The sequence below is a fragment of the Nanorana parkeri genome, unplaced genomic scaffold (genome assembly GCF_000935625.1).
Source record: "Nanorana parkeri isolate BGI_ZX_2015 unplaced genomic scaffold, ASM93562v1 scaffold82, whole genome shotgun sequence".
NCBI lineage: Eukaryota > Metazoa > Chordata > Amphibia > Anura > Dicroglossidae > Nanorana > Nanorana parkeri.
Window position 1 is genome coordinate 13,528 of NW_017306350.1, and position 21,412 is coordinate 34,939.

At 39.4% G+C, this 21,412-nt stretch overlaps 1 protein-coding gene across 1 annotated transcript in view; it reads left to right on the forward strand.

The window, feature by feature from the left end:
* The first annotated feature begins 320 nt into the window (after positions 1–320).
* SHF (Src homology 2 domain containing F) overlaps positions 321–21,412 on the forward strand; it is a 93,662-nt gene continuing 72,570 nt past the window's right edge. The window contains exons 1-2 of the mRNA XM_018577006.1: positions 321–333; positions 892–1,107. Of these exons, the coding sequence (XP_018432508.1) occupies positions 321–333; positions 892–1,107 (229 nt within the window). The remainder of the gene's footprint in view (positions 334–891; positions 1,108–21,412) is intronic.

A 21,412-nucleotide genomic window follows, 5' to 3' on the forward strand; every position in this document is an offset into this window, starting at 1 on the left:
ATATCATTTCAGCTATCTTTATCTCTGGATTAATTGATCATTTCAGCATCAAGCTGTTAATGAAAATAACCTCTGTTAGTACACTTATCATATGCACATCCCTTATTGTCCTAAGTCTCTGAAAAACAGACATTTAATCCTAAAGGCTTAAAGAGTTTACCTTTCTGACCATGTTTTATGATCAGAAAGGTAAACCCCATATTTTAGGGTGTATCATAAAACATGACCACATGACAATGCATTGCACATTGTGACGTCACTGCACTTGTAATCCATTGACACTTCCACCTGCCCGTGTTATTAAATGTTGGTACCTCGATATGGATGTGGGTGGTAGGAGGATTCTGCAGGAGCCAGAGCATTGCATCGACAATCTATGGATCATGATTGCATTGCTTTACTGGCTCCTATGCAAAAATTATAAATGCACACTTCTTCATAAAAGAAAAGATGTGTAGTTTTTATTTAACTTTTTTGCAAAAGATGGAATTTCTATTTATTATTTTGGAAAAAATGTTTTCAGTTGTTCTTCAATATGTATATATCACAAACATGTTGACTTACTCTGCTGAATAGATAAAAACATTAGGGCCCCTAACCAGGAGATCTTAAAAATATTATTTCCAAGCTTGTACTGCTACATGTAAATGCACTTGGGCCAGTGTTTAGAAGCTGGTTAACCGCCCAGAATGTTTTTAGGCTGTGGGAAAAACCAGAAGACTCCCTTGCAAAAATGGAGGGAGTATAAATACATTCTGAGAAATCTGTTCTGCTGCATAATAAACCCAGGACTGCAAGACAAGTCCTTGCCCTTGTGGTTCCTAGACTTTGTTATGCTAAATTTTACTGAAATTTTTAGAATTGTAAAATGTTTTCTTTTTTTGTTTATAGAAATTCGCAGAAGGGGATCCAAAGAACTGCCAGGTAAACCTTTACACCTATACGACACGCCGTATGAACCATCGGAAAATGGAGTAGATTCGGATAGTGAAAAGTCAGACCAGAGACCCCGGGAATCCAGATTGCCACAAGATGACGAACGGCCTCCAGAAGAATATGACCAGCCTTGGGAATGGAAGAAAGATCGAATTTCAAAAGCATTTGCAGGTCAGTTATACAACATGGTAAACACTTGCCCACCATGAGCAAAACACAAATGTTGTAAAAATATAAGCGTAGAGTGGTAAAATAATAGCCCAATATCAGTACAAAATTATAGCCCTTTGATATCCTTCTAGAATTCTAGGTGGTCTCTTTCATGAAAGCATTTCCTTAATCACCTATGTCACAAACAAAGGGGTATGAAAAAAATTGCACCAGAAAGTACAAAAAACATACATTACAACTCCTCCGTTCATAATTTAAATAATATTATCTGCTGTATTTAGTGTAATGTGTCTTACAATGTTCACAATAATGTCAACTATTTCAGTTTGCATAAAGGTTAATGTACTTCTAAATACATATTTGTGATGTGATTGGTATTTTAATTCTACCCTCATAAAATATTGCACATATGTCTGTTGCCTCTTTGTGATAGGTATACATACATACATACATACACTTTCAGGCCAATCTTCTTTTCATTCCATGTTATGTTGGCCATAAAAAGAGGCTGAACCGTGAAATCTGAGCCCAAAAAAGGCAGACAGAAAGCAAATGACTATTCATCAGTATTGCTCGTGTTCTTCCTGCCTCATTTTTCCCCATTACTGGCTCTCAATTCCTTGTTGTGCACTGTGTCTCTATGTGGAGATAGTCGAAGTAGGGTTTTGCTTCCTCATGTCATACCCTCCAGCAAGTAGAACATTGGCAGCACAGTAGTAACTTTACTAAATCTTAGTCTAAATTTCCTTAGACTAGCAGTCACAAGCAGCAGTGCCTCAGGTCTGACACTACAGATATACAGCTATGAGATTGTAGGCACTGTGCTTAAACACCCTCACATACCAGGAAGTAGTTTTTGAAGGAATTCTAGACCAAAGCTTATTTTTACAGGCTACTGCTTAGGCACAATTAACATTAGTAGATGTTACCTATAACATATCAAATCTTAATTTCTTTAAAGTGACCATGTCAGCTTCTAAATATTTGCAAATTAAAGTTCCCTGTAAGAGAAAAGGTAGTTTACAGTCAGCCCTTGTCTCATACCTCTCCTCTGTGTCAGTGCTGTAGCCTCTGTTAGTGTCTTTGGTATTTAATATTTCATCGTTGGATGTCTGTGTTCCCTGCTGTGCACTGTAGTTTCATCCTCTTACCCCATGCCACTACGAGACTCAGCAGTAACGTAGGGGTCAGAGGATGGAACCACTTCATAAGCTGGGGCACCATCACCCTCTCCTGCAATCTTTTTCTTGTTCAAAACAGTATTATTATTTAACTCGACTGTTGACTTGATAGCACCCTATTGTTTGTTCCTTAAATCATAAACGGTTTTGTAGTAAGATTTCTCTAAAATAGGTCTGTAGTTCAGTGTACTAAAATTATATTGTTTAATTTTATTGTTTCATGACCGTAATATAGAGGATCTAATTATAGTTTAAGATGCTGACATAATTTTCTCATTTATAATATTATCTTGTGTTTTATTGTAGATACGTTTATGTTTACTTAGAATATTGTTTGCTTAATAATTAAAGCTTAGCATAAAAATGTGCATATCAAATATATGAAATGGCAGCACAGCAAAGCAGAATGTAAAACTTTTGTGTTGTGTTCTATTTTTTTTTTATTGTAATCTTCTTTGATTGCTAGCTAGGTTTCAATTCAAAGTCATCAGTTCACCTAAATTTATACTACTCAAGGATAAATAAATCTGAACTCGAGGTAAAGTTAAATATTGCCCTAGCAGTGGGGCTGTCCCCACACTGCAAGGATTTAATGCTCATTTTTGTCTGGGGAAACAGAATAAGCAGCAATATGTATTTATTACTCACTTCCCCAGCAGCTGGCGCTCTACTCCACTCTCTGACTCTCCCAGGCTATGGGTAGACCATCATGTCCCCATGTACAATGCAGGTCTGCTGGTCCTGCATTGTACATGATGGCGTTGGAGTGTCTGTGACCAGCAAAGCATTTAAGAGTAGTGGCTTCCTGGCCAGGTTTTAGAGGATTGTGTTATCAGTGCAATCAATACACCTGGTGTTATTACACATGGCTACAGTTTAAAAGGGTGGGCAAAGAAGTTACTGAACAACCAATTATATATTGACTTTTAGCCAAATGGCTTCCTTTGTTATAAAAAAAATTCAACAATATTTGCAAACACCATCATCAAGAATTCCTACTACAATTTTACAACGTTGTCAACCACCTCCTTCCTGTTAAAATCAGGCAGCCCACATCCACACCACTCAATCTCACATTTGTAAGATGATAGCTATCGCTACGAATTGCTACAGAACCATTTAGAATGAGGGGAGTTTATCAAAACTGGAGCAGACAAAATCTGGAGCAGCTGTGCATGGCAACCAATCAGCTTGGTGGTTTCCTGTATCTTTTTGAGAGAGACATTGTGGAGATTTTATTCATATGAGGTGGTTGACAACAATGCCAAATGTTAGTAGGAATTCTTGGTCCAGTTTTGATAACAGGAAGGAGGTGGTTGACAACGTTGTAAAATTGTAGTAGGAATTCTTGGTAATGGTGTCGCATTTGGCTAAAACTCTATATATAATTGGTTGTTCAGTCACTTTTTTGACCACCTTTTTGTCTATGAAAGGGGGGTATTTTTTTAGTACAATGGTTTAAACATATTTAACAATGTATATGAGTCAGCATAGTGTGCTGTATTAGTGTAAATGGTTGTTTTTACATTTATTTATTTTTTTCCTAATGGCTACAGATCAGGCTGTTGGAAGATATTTGCTGCAGCACTGAAATTGCTTAAATCTGTGCAATGCATAATCAGTGTATTAGTCAATGCACTTTCAATAGATGTCACTCCTTTGATTAAATTAAGATGTTTATAGAATTTGGTTATGAGCATCTTGTGTTTAAAACCAGATGAAGTTTGTGTCCTGTTGGAGTAAAAGGACACGAACATGCAGAATATTAAGGAATTTTGTGATGAACAGCAGGAGGGGTCTAAGAGATCTGGAATTAGTATATTCTTCCCTGCCTGAACCTATTCTTGCAGATATTAAGCTTGTGCTTAATTGCCATTGACAGAAATGACAATAACATGTTCTGGCCAGTTAAATACCAGCTTCCTTTTTTTCTAAATAAATGGGAAATCTCATTAGCTTCTATTACACTGGGTAATTTCAGAGATAATGTTATTAAGAAGCATTGCTCATTTGCACTAACCCATTTGCTGTGTAGACGCAATGTCTGGGTGTTATTTAATTTTCTTCAACTATTTGGTATAATTCCTTTTATGTGTCTTCATTTTATTTCTTAAGTTTTATTGGTTGGTTGTTTTTGTTTTTTTTCTTTTCTTATTAGAGTTCTTTCCTTCAAGTCCTTCAGTCTTGAATAAACAAACTTTATCTGTATATACATATCAAGGTTAGACTGAATCTAAAATGCTCCTACACATGTAAACGCATGACAGGCATTTAAAGGTGTGTTTTTTTCTGCCCGTATGCATAAAGCCATATGGTTTATTGGTCTTTGTGCAGTATGAGCGGCCCTCATACACACAAGCTATAATATCTACCTCTTTCTTCTGTGATAAAGTATTCAAGGATATTTCTCAAGGTGGGCAGGTACCTACATCTGTAATTTACCAATTAAAGTGGTTGGAAAATCATGATGTCAGACTTTTATGGTACCCTCATACGCATTTATATATTTTTCATTTATTTTATTACATAATTAAAAATATATTTCTCCATTAAAGCACATTCATAGTGAAAAGTGAATATCAACTCGGACACCTTCTGTATTTATGGGAGTTTGGCCCCTTTCAGGGACTGGGTCAATAAGTGCAAACACTAGATCTTATTGTTTCACTTGAAAATTTCTATACATACGCATGTATAGTACTAGACATCCCAGTCCTGAACGCAACAAGACTAAATGTGTTTAATAGGATATTTCCCAGGTATCAACTTTTAAAATAACTTTAACACTAACAGGAGTTACATCCCCTCAGCATGCCAAGCATGTGCGCTGAGCACACGCTGATGTTTTTTTTAACCTTGCTTTCAATTTACCCTGAAGGTGGCATGCTTAATGTCCCTATTTTTGCCATTAACTGGCAAAATTCTGGCAAAGTGTAATCCATATTTAGGAGTATACTAGTAGTGTGCCCTAGGTACTGCTCGTGACTACCGTACATCATATATTTTCTCGTGTTTTGGCATTTAGGATTTTTTTTTTTGGCTTAACACCCTAGTTGCATTTTGTTTTCCTTTTGCTGTAATTTTCATTCTTCTTTTTTTTCCCTTCAACTGCAAGTTTCTATAATGTTGGGGTAGAATAATTGTCAGATGTAATTCCTCTAAAATTGAAGGGTGGCCTCCTGCTGTTTACAACTAATCTGCTATCTATTTGTAATGAAAGTGTTAGTCTGCCTTACAAAGTATTTAGAAGGCATTGTACAAAACGTGTAGCTGCACATCATAACCTGTGTTCATTTGCACCATGCAAGTTTTAAGAATACTTAAATATTCATTGTAGGCAATGTCTATGAGATAAAGAAGCCTAGGCCTTTACCTCATATTATTTACAAAATGTGCACTAAGGCCTCTTTCACATGTGTGTTAAAATCGGGCATTAGAGAAGCATTTTTAAAGCCTCTCTGCTGCCTATTAACGCTCATGAGGGATAATGCGATAGCAACCGCCCAGTTCACATATGGGCATTAGTGTTGTGTTGCCATGTGTTATAAAAAACAGTTCATGACACATTCTGGAGGCATTGCCACTGGACAAATGCCTCTATAGAAGTATATTGAAATGCCCCTTAAACACTCAGTCAAGGCTCCTATAGCATTTTTCGGGCATTTAAGAAGCATTGCACAGGTGTTTTAGGAGAGGCATAGGAGATTTTTCAATCCCAGAGACCACTAGGGAATCATGGAGTGAGTGGACAGAGCAGGTGCAGATGCCACTTCCTGTCTGCACACAGTCAGCATTTTGCCGGCAAGAGGAAAGCTTCTAGCCAGGCAACCTGTGACAGCCTGACCTATGCCATCCTGTAGTGCCAGCTTTTCTTAGTGTCATCCAAAGCAGTGCCAGACATACCAATGGCAGCTTAGAAGTGCAGTGCAGTGCCAGCCATACCATAGCTATGCATTGCAAATACACGCCAGAACTAGTCATGTCTGAAATAAAGTTTTAGCAGTTGAGCAACACCCAGAATTGTATGACCCAAGTCATAAACTGTCAAGACAGTTGGATCTATATACATGCAGCAATACATTGCACAGAAAACCAACAATATGCCTGCAAGTACACCTCAAAGCTGGTCACTTCTCTTTATTACATCACTTCCCCTCTAACACTCCCCTACTTGCGAGCGTTTTTGACGCCTCTTTAATGCCTTGAAAATGCCTGCGAAGGCCTTGTTAACACTATAGGTGCTTTCATTAGTTAAATTCTCAACACACGTGTGAAAGAACCAATCCTAAGGAGATTTGGGTGGGATGGATTCCTAACTCTATGGTTCATCTTTTGATTTTGCAATGACAGGTTCACTGCTAAGTTCATCTGGACCAAGATGTGCTGGTGGTGTACTTGCATGTCAGCTGCGGGTGCCATGGTGGGCTGTAAATCTGAAGGCTGCTGCGCAACTGCCAGTGCTATAGGAACCTGTCACTGTCTACTGTTCCCAAACAGAACAAGCGACTTTGTTCAGTACCTTAACTAAGCATGGATTAGTTGAGTGAAAGCTTGTTTTATCATTTGTGCATTTACCTTCTGGATTCCTGAATGCTTTCTTCAGCTGGAATAAACAGCTAATTTATGTTTAAGAAAATGTGCCTCTATTTTGAGCCTTAAGTGATCTTAAACTCTGTTTTTTTTGTTTGTTTTTTTTATAAAATCAGTGCAGCTATACGAGACTTACTGAGGTGTCTAAAAATATCTGCCAAAGTAATCTCTGCCACCGCATACACATGCATCCACATACACCACAAATATATCTTGCAGACATACTTCCAATCATACAAAAACCCCATAACTTACAGCATTATCTATTGATACCATTGTCTGAACCCGGAATCATGAAGTGGGAGTGACAAAGATCTTAAAGTGATATTAAAGTCAAAAGGGTTTTACGCTATTCCAAATGCTGATTAAATCACTTATAATGCATGCTGCTTTATGATGATTGTTTCCTGCAGAATCAGCTAGTCCCCTGAACACTGGCTCTGATATCTTCTTTGAGTGCCTCCTTTCTCAGGCAGAGTGCTATGCAGTCACCCTTGTGTGTGATAGTAAGCGGAGTGTGTCTCCAAAAACACACAGACACAGCAAATCAAGCTACTCCCCTCCCTCCTGGCCCCCTCTCCTCCCTCCTCCCTTCGCAAAGCTAGTAGATGAACAGTTGCTGTAGTCTGCACTGTCTTTTGTGATCTTGTAGTGGACAGGAAGTTCAGGGAAGGTGAGCTGAGAGACTTGGAAGCATCTGTTCAGAAACATGATGATTGTAAGTGTTTGGGCAAAAATGTAAAGCAATGATTTGCTGGGCAATGTATATTTGATTCATTATTGAAACAAAGTTTGAGAGTTTTAATATTTCATAATAATAATAATATATATTGAGAGTGGGAGTATGTGTTGTATAGTGAGAGTATAGTAGGGTGAGATTTCCCATTCTTTGTGTACTTGTGGAGAAAGGCTAATTGGGCATGTGAGAAGAATGTGCCCAAACCTATATCAAACCCTGAACTCTTCTAAGCTGTTTCCCAAATGGACCTAGTAGTAGTGGTAACCCCTAGCAAGAGAGTTTAGAGATAGCCTTGCCTGACCTTCCATTATCTTTTGGGGCAGCTCTGTTAAGGGACCTCACCCTAAGCCATGCCAGGGAGCAAGTAAAAGTAATTATTAGGGTGCCCATAGAGTTGGGAGCTGATGCAGGTTTTCCCCACTTCTCTGTGTAGAGTGACCTATTGTTTCCATGAATCGTATTGCCTAGTCTGCTATGGGAGACCAGCATGTTCTTGTGGTTTTAGATGAAGCCACCAGCTATTAAAGGCAATCCACCAGCAAGAAGTATTGATAAGGAGTATTTCCTAATGTTTACCTTTGTGGGTATCCGGCTGGAAATCCCAAAAGACCAAGGCACACACTATATGTGAAGGAGATGCTGAAATGAGTAGTGCCTACTGATGGCAAAGACCGGGATTGCCTGTTGCCCTATCACGTTTGCCGTAGACTAGGCTTTTCTCCTTTTGAGTTGGTGCACAATCATACTGTTGACAGTTGCAAGTAATTTTTTATTGAAATGGTAAGGGCCCTATGAAATTGTAAAGCAGGTTGTGGAGCTAAATTAAAGCGTACAACAGCTGGGTAAATGACAACCCTACCTACCAAATCTATCCAATCAATTCATAATCAAACCATTGAAAATTGAAGAGTCCCGTCCTGCCCAAATCCCCTTACCCATGACAAGGGCTGGCCCAACAATATTACCAGATGTAAAAGTGGCTGAGACCCTGTTAGCCAAAAAAAGGGGGCTAAATCATTTCTGCTAAGAAACAGATTTTCTCAGACCTCTCTGGCCTAATATGGGTCATAACACATAATATTGTGAAAGTTAACCTAAAACCAAAAAATCTAAAAGATATCTCAGAGGAGATTTTAAAAAAATTTTATACCTTGGGATTATAGAGAAATTGTAACTATGCCATTATGAAGAGAAAGTGTCTTGCCATCAAGTAGGTTCTGGGCAGCCTAAAGTATTCTCTATTAGGGCAGCAGTTCAGGCTCATTACAGACCATACCAATCTCAAGTGGATGATCAGCTGCTGCTGACCAGGGAATGGAGAGTATACTGCACATATGCAGTTGGGAGACATTGTATCTAGAAATTCATATTGTATTGTTGTATCAAAAACAATCATAAAATCATTATATAAAAAAAATGCTTAGTCTTCTCAAGGATATCACCGGTATACCCACAGCCCTGGACGCGTGGCAATGCCTCTTCCACCTTACCCCACTATCGACGAAATCATACCGGAAATAGTTAGTACCATACATGCTGAACGCTACCAAAGCGCTCATACCTAAATATTGGCGTTCCCCACAGATGCCCACCATTGCAGAATGGTTGACCTGAGTAGATAGACTGAGGTTGATGGAGGAACTCCACCACAGACACCTATAACACCTTTTACACAACCTGGGCATGCTGGCTACATTTCAAAACCTCTGACTAAAACCCCCCCCCTCCTTACCCCCCCCCTTCACCCCATGTCGTTGTTCATGCCCCCTTGTCTGTCTGGTGGAGTCTGGGTTTTTTTTCTGAAATAAGTGACACATGTCGATTGTTATAAGTCATATGCTTACACCCCCTGTCTCTATTTAAACCAACCTACGTTTGTCTATTGTCTATCCCTTAAAAAAACACAATAAACATTTAATACGTGAAAAAATTGTTTAGGTATAGCACAGTCACAATTTCACATTCACTATAAATGTCCATTTTGCAAGTAGAGAAAATTATTATTTTACAGGTACATAATTTTCAATAAAGTATGAATTTGTAGATACAAGTGTTATTAGATTGTTGCACATTGAAATTCTTATCTTTTTTGTACCTTTAAAACCATTTTCTCTCCAAGTATATTAATGTAACTTTATATGTTGTGATTTTTTATTCATTATTCTATATCGTATTTAAAAAAAGATAATATATATATGTATATGTATTAAAAAAATGCATTATTCTCCACATACTTTACCCCTGTATTAAGCATGTTTCATTTGTTTGATCTGATTTGTGGTGGTATGTGAAATGTGTAGGCAAGTGCTGCTAAGATGCATTAACACTTTAACTTAAGATCTGCTTAAAGGGCATTGCTAAATTACAGCATTTCCCTTGGATGTTTAGTGGATCTGGCAGAAAGCAAAGGTTGAGTCATTTCTCGTTGTGTTTCTTTAATATGTGCAGTTTTTGACTGTCCTGTGTCGTCACCAAAGACCTTTTTTAGCTTTTGTGTGTGCTGTTATCTCCGACGCCTATACTCATGACTGAAGGTGTAAAGCTGAGTAATTCAAGATTGGAACATTTACATGGTACATTCAGTGAATTCAGTTGGTGTTCGCTGTTGCAGTAGTACATGTGACAAAATCAGTTGAAATTTACTCTGCTGAATTTCTTGTTTGGTTTGGGTAGAGTGTTGAAGCCTCTGTCACGATTTGATAGCAGTCTATGTCCCACTGGAGATATTTACCCCTAAAGGAGAACTGTGGGGTTAGGGCTTTTCCCCATAGTTCTCCTTAGGGTAACGGGAGGACACAAACTAGCGTCCTCCCGTCACCCTAAGCTCGCGGTATACTGAGGCGCTGAAGCGGATCCCGACAATTATGTCTGGATCCGCCCAGCTGCGTGAGTGACAGCTGGCTCTGCCTATCTAGAGGCAGAGCCAGCTGTACCCGTCCGTTCCGACAGTCAGCGCTGGAGGATCGGCGCGGGGCGGGGGGAATCCAGTCCCTCCCCTGTCACGGCAGAGAGCTGTGACAGGATCGAGAAGTGAGCGAACGCCGGTATGTGTTCGCTCACTTCCCGATCTACTGAGCCGACCTGTGACAGTCTCATTGTCACAGGCCGGCTAGAACTATGAGGTGAGTGAAAAGCACTCACCTCATAGTTCTCCTTTTAACATTTGTTATTGTGACCATTGTAAGGGGAACCAAAAGTGATGGGAAAAGTAATAGTTTTCACCATAACAGAAGGTGAGGAGAAATCAACCAATGGGGACACCTGATTTGGTGATAACTATATCTCACTTTGGAGGAATTCCTTATTTTTTCCTATTGAAGCTGTAGCTCGCGGTATACTGAGCTTAGGGTAACGGGAGGACGCTAGTTTGTGTCCTCCCGTTACCCTAAGGAGAACTATGGGGAAAAACACTGACCCCATAGTTCTCCTTCAACAGGAAGTAAGGAAAACTCTCCAGTGTGGCATAGACCGCAAAAAAAGAAAACCCATATTGGTTATAACAACAACAAACAGTGTAACCTTGCACCAATATGATATTCAGCAGCAGGCACTAATAGTGCTAGGTTAACCTATTAGGATTTCAAATGCAAGCATGTATGTGCCATAGTGTAGTGTATAATGACAAGTATAATATTGAATGTGAACAAACTAAAAAATGTAACACAAACAATATATAAAAACAACCAACGTGACTGTCTTATCAAACAGTGTGTGCATCAAAAAAACGGAAATTCCATCCACAGCCTCGGTGTATGACAGTTTTTGTATACATCGCACTACAAAAATCAGTCCAAAAAGAAATAGCCAAAATAATCTGGAGCCTTTCCATCACCAGATGATGACCACTCCGTGAACACCCAATAGTGTTGCTTACCTTGGACTCAGACCTGGACAATAGGTCTGAACAACACTGTTTCCCCCTTTGTTGGCTGGTCTGAATCTCTCAGGTTTTTTTTTCCAGGATTTTTTTCCTTCTATTTTTTACTTTTAAATCTCCTGATGGTTCTGCGCCCCTGCGACGCGGGCGCTCGCAAGGGACGGAACCCGGAAGACGGATGCCGGCATCGGCCGGAGGACACAGCGGGGCTCGTGGACAAGGTAAGCGACGCACAGTGTAATCCCGAGTGTGGCTCTGGGTTACCGCTTTTGGTACTGAAAATTAACCCTGAGCCACACTAGGGGTTACTGCCAGGTAGGTTAATGGTGTCCACTGGTTATAATCCTTCTATCCGACCACACATGTTCCCAGGGAGCCAGATACCGTATTGTCTCAGTCCCAAATAAAAATAAATACATGCCATAGTGCAGGGCTCAAAATTTCAAGTCCTGAGCTACTAGCCAGGCCTAAAAGTTACTAGGCACCAGTTGCCCCACCTAACACTTACCCTGCCTTAACTCCGCCCCTAAACACACCCTCTTAAATCTTATGATATTTGCCACTTGTAAACGGCAGATTAGGGATCCTGCTGCAGGAAAACGTAAGGTCCTGGACACAGGAATCTCTAATCACACCTGAAATATACTTTAGGTGTGAATGGGGCCTAATATACACGTACACTAAAAGTGTCCATACACCTGCCGATTATCGTACGATAATCGGCAGGTGTATGGGCAGTGTGCGACCGCTTCTACTGTAAGGTCGTACGGCTTTTGTCTTCCAAGCACGCTGGAAAACCTGCCGAAAATCGTACGATTTTTGGCGGGTTGGTGGCGTGGTCGGAAGAAGAATGCCGCACGGGCCGGTGTGCTCGAGCACACTGCCCGCTCAGCACTGCAATCATCGGAAGCCCTCATCGGAAGTACAATCTGCCTGTCCAAGATGGGCAGATCGTACGAGATTTTAATATCCTTACAACCAACTGCATCCGACACAGATGCAGACCGTGGAGCTGCTCCCGCAAGTCAGGTACACGGTCTGCGACCGTGTGCCTGACATGTCAGCTGCCTGCAGGCCACACAGTACCTGCTCACGGGCCCGAATTGGCCCGCGGACCGGTACTTGGAGACCCAAATTTCCACTCACCCTCACTTTATTTTTACTCGCCAAATGCTAGCAGGCGAGTGGAAATTTTGAGCCCTGCCATAGTGTACACTGTAATAAAACATCAAATCTTTATTTAAATTACAACGCACATAAAACCATGCATGTCCAACAGCACCACAAAAAACCCAGTAGTGTGCTGTTGCTTTTTCATTGTCCAGTGGTGTGGTTCCTGTACTGAGTTGCATTGCTCAACGGCAGTGTAGACAAGAGGGCATGCCAGCAAATCTCTGTAATGTATGATAGGTGGACATGGATCGCAAGACTGGTTGAACTGAATAATATATAAATTCTTAGGTATGATAATTCACACATATACATTTGTGTTTGGCTGGAGTTTTATCCTAAATTTAAGATAAGGGGAAACTGTCCAAGTAGAACTATTCAGTGGAATATTTACAATGTAGGCTACAAATAATACTTTTAGTAGAGGGCTGTTAGTTTAGTAAAGTTTACATATTTACAGGTAATTAGTAAACAAAAAAATGATATCCACATGTTAATGGGCAGATGTTAGAGCTGCAGACTAACGCAATGACTTGTCACAGACAATATTTTGTTCCTGCTTTCCATGCTTTTGTAGGAAATCCCGATGTATCTCTAAGAAACTCTGTGCTGAGCATCTCCAACTTTTAACAGATTGTTCCAAGATAGTCCCATAGAGGTTTATGGTGCTCAATGCTCAGGCTTTCAGGTATTCCCTCAAAACTACTCAATTCACCCTCTTGCTCTATATTCTACATCCTCTTGCTCACATCTTTAATCTCTCCCTCTCTACTGGCATCTTGCCTTTCCCTCTAACGCTGGGTAGATACTGATCGTGATACATTGAAGTCATTGGACAAAACAGGCAAAACTAAATGCAACACGCGTTTCCTATTGAGTATTTCGGGCCAAATCGAGCTGAGATCTCGCAAAAACATGTTCATGTACTTTTTCGGCAACAGTAGTTTTGATTATTGTGACAAAACGCTTGGGTATGCACGGGGCCATATGGATGAATGGAATTTTTTCGGTGAAGCTTTTGGTCAGGCTGAATCCGCTGCGACAATACGCTCAGTGTGAACCAGGCCTTATTCTGATCACATGCATATGTATCTCTCTCTCTACTACTCAGCCCACCCCTTCAGCCTCCTTGTACATCAGTAAATTACTAACTGACGCATCAGTATGGATGTCACACCACTTCCTAAAATTCAGTCTTTCAAAAACTGAACTCGTAATATTTCCTCCCCCGTGCCCCTCCTCCAATTTTTGCATTGAGATCAATAGCACAACTATCTTTCTCCCCCTCATGCCAAGGTGCTAGGTGTAATCCTGGAGTCTAACCACTCTTTCAGCCTCAAACTCAATCGCTGTCCAAATCTTAATGCCTTGACCTCCACCCCAACCTGTTTGGCTATATCCTACTCTTTCTGCTCTTAGGTGATGCCTGAAAACTCACCTCATCAGGGAAGCTTACCCTGTCTCTACCTAACAACTGAAATTTTACTTTCATGTACAACCAATTCCTACTCAGTAGATGGGAATATGTAAATAGAACAGGGTTCCACAACTTTCACAGCTCCCCTCCTGTTCTTGGACAAGGAACATCAGACTTGGCGCATTTCATTGTGATTGAAATGTGTCAAGGGATTAGATTAAGCTGACTGTGTTGCCTGTGTGGCTATAAATGTTAGTGTACGCACCTGACATGCAATAGAAGTGGCTTGGATAAGCTGCAAAATGTTTTCAACATTACTGTCCAATTGAATGTCAATCCATAATTTCAGCTAATTTTAAAGTTTTTTTTTTTTTGTGGCTTAAAGCCCGTGGTTTCGTATTGCAAGACTTTGACCGCTACATGCACGACTTGCAGAGGCATGGTGAGGTTTGTAGTATTATCACAGTTGGAGTGCAGAGGCTGCCTGCCCTTGCTCTAGAACAGTAGTATACAGATACACGTTTTTATATGCCAACCAATTTTTAGTTTTGAAATGGGGAACTGTTAAAATCTCTGTCAAGATTTGTTGCTTTCTGTGCCGCCATTGAGGAGATTTCCCCTCCGATTTTGTGTGGTAATCTGAATAGGAAGTAGGGGAAAATGCATTTCACTGTGATGCAGTTAGCAAAAAAAAACTGACATTCTTTTGGGAATTCAGAGATGGCTTTCCAAGAGGCAGTCTATCACTAAATAGTCCATGAAGCTTCTGTTAAGAGATCACTTTAAAACAATGGTAAATGTGTAGTCCTTGACAATTTTTCCTCCTACGCTATGATGTCTTTAGACTTTTTTCCATATAGAGTTCTTGTCCAAAGTTTTTTCTAAACCTAGCCATATACTGTGTGAATTTCTGCCAATATTTGATCAATTGGCCCAAAAATGCACACAATGTGTGCCCTTGTCAGTACCCTTAATGCTGGCATCCATCGATCAGAAAATTGAAGGAGCTGGATGGAAAATCTTTGGATGAAATAGTGACGGCAACCAATCATCTGCCGTTAGGGGTTGCATCTGCTTCTATGGTACAGGAATGCATGAAACACAGTATAATTACCTTTTTATTTTTTTTTGCAGTCTTTAGTGTAGGAATGTCCTAGGTCTTTCCTCTTCCTCAGTTGGGGCAGCCAGTGTTATTGCGTGGACCTTGCATAGTCCATGAATACTTTGAGCCTAAGTTGTATGATGATGCACCCCGAGGGGGTGTCTTATTGATGGCTTGAACAATAGAAAAATGTCACCAGCACACCATAAGTTGAAAAAGCAAAATATTTTATTACCAATAGCTGTATCTCATTGGTGATGAGATACAGCTATTGGCAATACAATATTTTGCTTTTGCTTGGTGCCATCCGCATTCATTTCGAGCACCCATCCTCATCAAGTGGGAATCCCGGTAAGGAGTGCGGTATGGTTCCTGTTTCTGTTTATTGATAGCTTGGGCTCACTGAAAATGAGTTGGATCACCTTGGGCATCATTGAACCCAGAAGATAAGTGGCAGTCGACATGCTTTTTTTAAAAAAATTATTTTTGTGTTTTTTTTATGGTGCAGGTCTGCATATTAAAACAAACTGGAGTTCCACATTAAGGTATTTGCTGGTTGTTTTTTCTCATAATCTGTAACCCTTTCCACTCCAGTGCACTGCTTTATATTTAAAATGCAAGGGGCTTGTATGTGAGAACAGTCCTTCTTTAGCAAAGAACTGTGCTGATCATCACATTTAATACAAGAAGTCCACTAAGCACATATGTGGACACATGTGGCTGTTACAGTTTAAAGCTCAGCCTTCTTTAAGATAATAGGAATTTTTTTTCCTGTTTTAGGTCTTCATGATCTATGCTATCAGAGACCTGGACGGCTCCAGATCTGTGTATTGGATATTCATTAACTACAAGGAAAAAGGGGCCTAAAAATTGGTTACATAGAGAGCTTTAACAGGTTTGGAAAACATTGATGTGATAGGATAAAGAAGGCAGACAGAATTCACCCTTTAATCACTGTACCCACTTGCTGCTTATGATTACCCCCCTAATACTGTCTAAGACCTTCTCTGGAATGTGACCCAGACTACCCTGTATTATTGATGAAACAGTGGTGCGGGAAAATAAAGATTAAGAAATGTCGGCTGACAGCTGCTGCTGCTGTTGTGTTATTAAGTGATGGATCATGTAGTTTATGCCATAGAATTCTTTCTCGGCACTGCAAAAGCCATCAAGCCACAGCAGAAGCCAACAACAGAGAGGGGGAGATGGAAAGACGTACAGGGGCTTGTCACATTTACTTTGCTGTGCTGCGTTTTAATGTGGAGCCCTTGTCTTTATGAATATATAAATGCTGCAGGACCACATAAGGCTTTTTGTAATTGAAACCCTAGGCCAAGGCTCACAGGGAAAGAAAGGTATAGCGTGCAGTTCTTGATGGAAGCATCATGGAATGGCTACTTTTAAGGAGGCAAAGGTAAATTTGGTCCCTGATTAGGGTTCCTGTAAGGGTGTAAGCATCTGTTCCAGAATCCTTTTGAGAGTGGTTAGACACACTTAAATAAAATGCTAAGTGACTGCAGGTTCCCCATTTTATTTGAAATGTATGCTCTGTGGGCCCATAGCTTATGTTCTACAAAAGGATTGAAAGAAAAAATGGTTTAATTGCCAACAAGGGCAGTGAACTTGAAAATGTTAATGCAGATTACCTATGGAAGAGATATGCAGGCAGGATATCCTTGGTGGAAATGGAGCATAATTATGAAAACGGCTAACTGCTAATTTCATCTTTGTATAGGAATGCATGTTAGGATACACTTCATTTCATTCAATAGGCATACGTGTTTACTTAATATGATTGACAGAATGTATGAAATGTTACTTGGCTATATATTACTTTGACTTTACAAAGCAGAAATCTGTTAGAGAATTTCAAGATGTATAATAGACAAGACCTCATGTTTCATAGTGCCAATATTGCAATTACTAAGCAAATTTACCATCGGATTTGAACCCGTACTGGAATGTAACAGTTGAGAATTTTTTTTTTTTTTTTTTTAAATCTGTCTGTGTGGGGCAGTGCCGGCAGTTTTTAATTACGCTTTGAGTCAGCATCCTGTGAAAAATTGTAGTGGGTGATAAAAGGCATTGTCCAGCTTTTGAAGAAAAGAAAATAATAATAAATACACACACATTAATAAAATAAAAATTTGTGCATATATTTTTTTTTGCATTTGAGTCTGCCAAGCATTGCAACAGTCAGTGGATTGTGGGTGTGTAATGCTTTGGCTCCTGCAGACTGTTCCGCCCAGCCCCTGTCCATACCAGGGTACAGACAGGAGGAGGTATGAATGGACAAACAAGTCCACTGACATCACCATAGTTGTAATGGGACCTGTAGTCTCTCAGTTTATAGATGCTGTGAAAAAAAATCTGAGAATGGATGACTTGGCTGTGTGGGCAGAGCCAAACTGAATTAAAAAATACATCAGCTTATGGGGAGAAAAACCCTGTGGTTAAGTAAAGTAGGGGGCAGGGTGGGGTGTTGGGTAATGTAAGCATGTTTCATTTTATACCCTAAATATAGGTGTAACATGAAACATGATTACAAAAGTACTTTACTGGTTGAAAGCAAACCATTCATGATTATGCAGGAATCTATATATTCCCTCTTTAATTATTGTACAGCCTTTGAAAAGATTTATATTTCCACCATATTTAGCTTTCTTTACATCGAGCCTGACACTGTATTGTCAGAAGATCAGAGGTAATCTGGCATTACCAGCCTGTAAACTGCTTGACCTCATATACTGCACTCAGAAGGTGGAAGACAGTGTGTGAGGTTAGGCTGTTGTTAGGCTGTCAAGTATCAAAATACAAGTGATCACTATGGCAGATCCTATACATTAGGCCTTGCAGAGATGGGCTTAAGACTAAAGCTGGCCATATACCTATAACATTTCTGAAAAGTTTCTATGGTCAGATGGAAATAGTGCAACAGATTCCTCCATCGAAGCTAAACTATGTGGATGGAGGAATCTCCCACTGGGCCAAGCTTCAGTATCTTGCTAGTCGGCCCCGCTGGCTGTCAAAATACTGAACAATCTGATTAGATGCAGGCATTGTTCAGGTATTTTGAGAGCCAGCGGGGCCAACTAGCAAGATATTGAAGCTTGGCCCAGTGAGAGATTCCTCCATCCACACAGTTTAGCATTGATGGCAGAATCTGTTGCACTTTTTCCTTTGAATCATAGAAAATCTTCAGAAAATCAATAGATGTATGGCCAGCTTTAGAACAGATAACATTTTAGAATTATTTTTTTTTTTTTTTTAAATCTGTCTGTGTGGGGCAGTGCCGGCAGTTTTTAATTACGCTTTGAGTCAGCATCCTGTGAAAAATTGTAGTGGGTGATAAAAGGCATTGTCCAGCTTTTGAAGAAAAGAAAATAATAATAAATACACACACATTAATAAAATAAAAATTTGTGCATATATTTTTTTTTGCATTTGAGTCTGCCAAGCATTGCAACAGTCAGTGGATTGTGGGTGTGTAATGCTTTGGCTCCTGCAGACTGTTCCGCCCAGCCCCTGTCCATACCAGGGTACAGACAGGAGGAGGTATGAATGGACAAACAAGTCCACTGACATCACCATAGTTGTAATGGGACCTGTAGTCTCTCAGTTTATAGATGCTGTGAAAAAAAATCTGAGAATGGATGACTTGGCTGTGTGGGCAGAGCCAAACTGAATTAAAAAATACATCAGCTTATGGGGAGAAAAACCCTGTGGTTAAGTAAAGTAGGGGGCAGGGTGGGGTGTTGGGTAATGTAAGCATGTTTCATTTTATACCCTAAATATAGGTGTAACATGAAACATGATTACAAAAGTACTTTACTGGTTGAAAGCAAACCATTCATGATTATGCAGGAATCTATATATTCCCTCTTTAATTATTGTACAGCCTTTGAAAAGATTTATATTTCCACCATATTTAGCTTTCTTTACATCGAGCCTGACACTGTATTGTCAGAAGATCAGAGGTAATCTGGCATTACCAGCCTGTAAACTGCTTGACCTCATATACTGCACTCAGAAGGTGGAAGACAGTGTGTGAGGTTAGGCTGTTGTTAGGCTGTCAAGTATCAAAATACAAGTGATCACTATGGCAGATCCTATACATTAGGCCTTGCAGAGATGGGCTTAAGACTAAAGCTGGCCATATACCTATAACATTTCTGAAAAGTTTCTATGGTCAGATGGAAATAGTGCAACAGATTCCTCCATCGAAGCTAAACTATGTGGATGGAGGAATCTCCCACTGGGCCAAGCTTCAGTATCTTGCTAGTCGGCCCCGCTGGCTGTCAAAATACTGAACAATCTGATTAGATGCAGGCATTGTTCAGGTATTTTGAGAGCCAGCGGGGCCAACTAGCAAGATATTGAAGCTTGGCCCAGTGAGAGATTCCTCCATCCACACAGTTTAGCATTGATGGCAGAATCTGTTGCACTTTTTCCTTTGAATCATAGAAAATCTTCAGAAAATCAATAGATGTATGGCCAGCTTTAGAACAGAGTCTAATTCAGTATACTTTCATGTGACTATTTGACTCATGATTGAGTTGCTTTGATTTGCCTTTTAAGTTGATCATAGAGTTGCATCAAACTACTTTTGAGCTGCTTTAAGTTGCTTTGCGCACATTGACTTGTATAGAAAAGAAAAGCAGCTCAAATGCAAACAAAATCTCATGTACATGATCAGTAAAAATCAGCAAGGAGGGTGTTCCAGGACCACAACCAGGTGTTGTTTTTAAAATCAAATTAACAGTAAACACTAAATTCAGAGGTTAAATCTTAAAAATGCATTTAGTTACCTTAACTATTAACAAAAATGTATCTTAATTGTGTATCACTCAGCAGTAGATCCTCAAATCATCCCTGAATTGGTGCCGACATTGTCCTTCCTTCTGGAGGGTGGCTACTTTTTTCTCCATGGTCCCTGTGTGTGTTGTAAAGTAGTCACTGCTCCAAGCTCACTCCCTTGATGGATCACAATCTTCATACAAATTAGTAAACTAACAGTGAGATCGTAGTCCATTACGGAAACAAGCTTGGAGTGGTGGACACACAAATGAGTTAAATTCTTAAGTTTTTTTTAAACAGTTTAACTGTTTTTAATAGGGTACTTGAATGCATTTTTAAGATTAAACGCCTGAGTTTAGTGTTACTTTAACTGTGAACCTCTACCTAAACTATGCACACTAGTGTCAGAAAAAATAGAAAACCATTTACAATATTAATATTGTGATGGGGTGTATTCAGAGAGGACTCGGGTATATATAATTCATAGAAATTTATTGAAATTCTTTTTCTTAAAATCATTTAGTTAGATAAAATTCATTTAGAATAGTGCTTGTATGCACCTCCAAGATTGAATTTCTCTATCCCTAAATTTATTATTGCTGATTCATATATTTTCATAACATAATAATTTCAAAGTTTATACATTCATAAACATATTTGTATTTCATACAGTTCTTAACAGATATGGCACTATTTGATGAATCCCCTACGCGTTACGCTCACATAGGCTTCTTCAGGGGGGTTATTTTGTTTGTTTGTATATATCAGTTTTCAGCAATAATCTGTTTTTAAACATATAATACAGTGTATATTAATACAATTCAATTCATTTCTAATATATAAATTCATAATTTTTCATTGGTCACTAAAATATATTATTTTTCATTATCAACTTGACTCAACATTAATTCATAGGATACATTATTCAGATTCATTATTTGTCAATCAAAATCAGTTCATCTCTAATACATAAATGTATCATTTTCATTGATCATTAAGTTGTATTTATCCATTATCAACTTCATTAGACATTAGTTCATGGGATGTATTATTCATTAATTAGATTCATCCAGCGTGCATAAAGTCATAGTTCATCATCATTAAATCATGTTTTTTTTTGGTCTAGACATATCAGAGAATATTCTTCACCATATATGTATATTGTTAGTTTTATTACCTTTGTTTCTATTCAGCTATTGATCCAGGGATCGCGTGATCATGGAGAGGTCTTTATCCCAGGGGGATGGGAATTCCCTCATCAACCCTAGAAAATGTCACACGGCGGAGCCAGAGACGCATAAGGAGTCCAGTGCAGCCTCACAGTCTAGAAAGTGATCATAGTGCTTATTATAAACCAAATGTTCCATTCCCTCTTATATATGTGTATAGTAAGTCTCCTCTATTCCTCCTCCTCTCACTTATTTAGCCCATA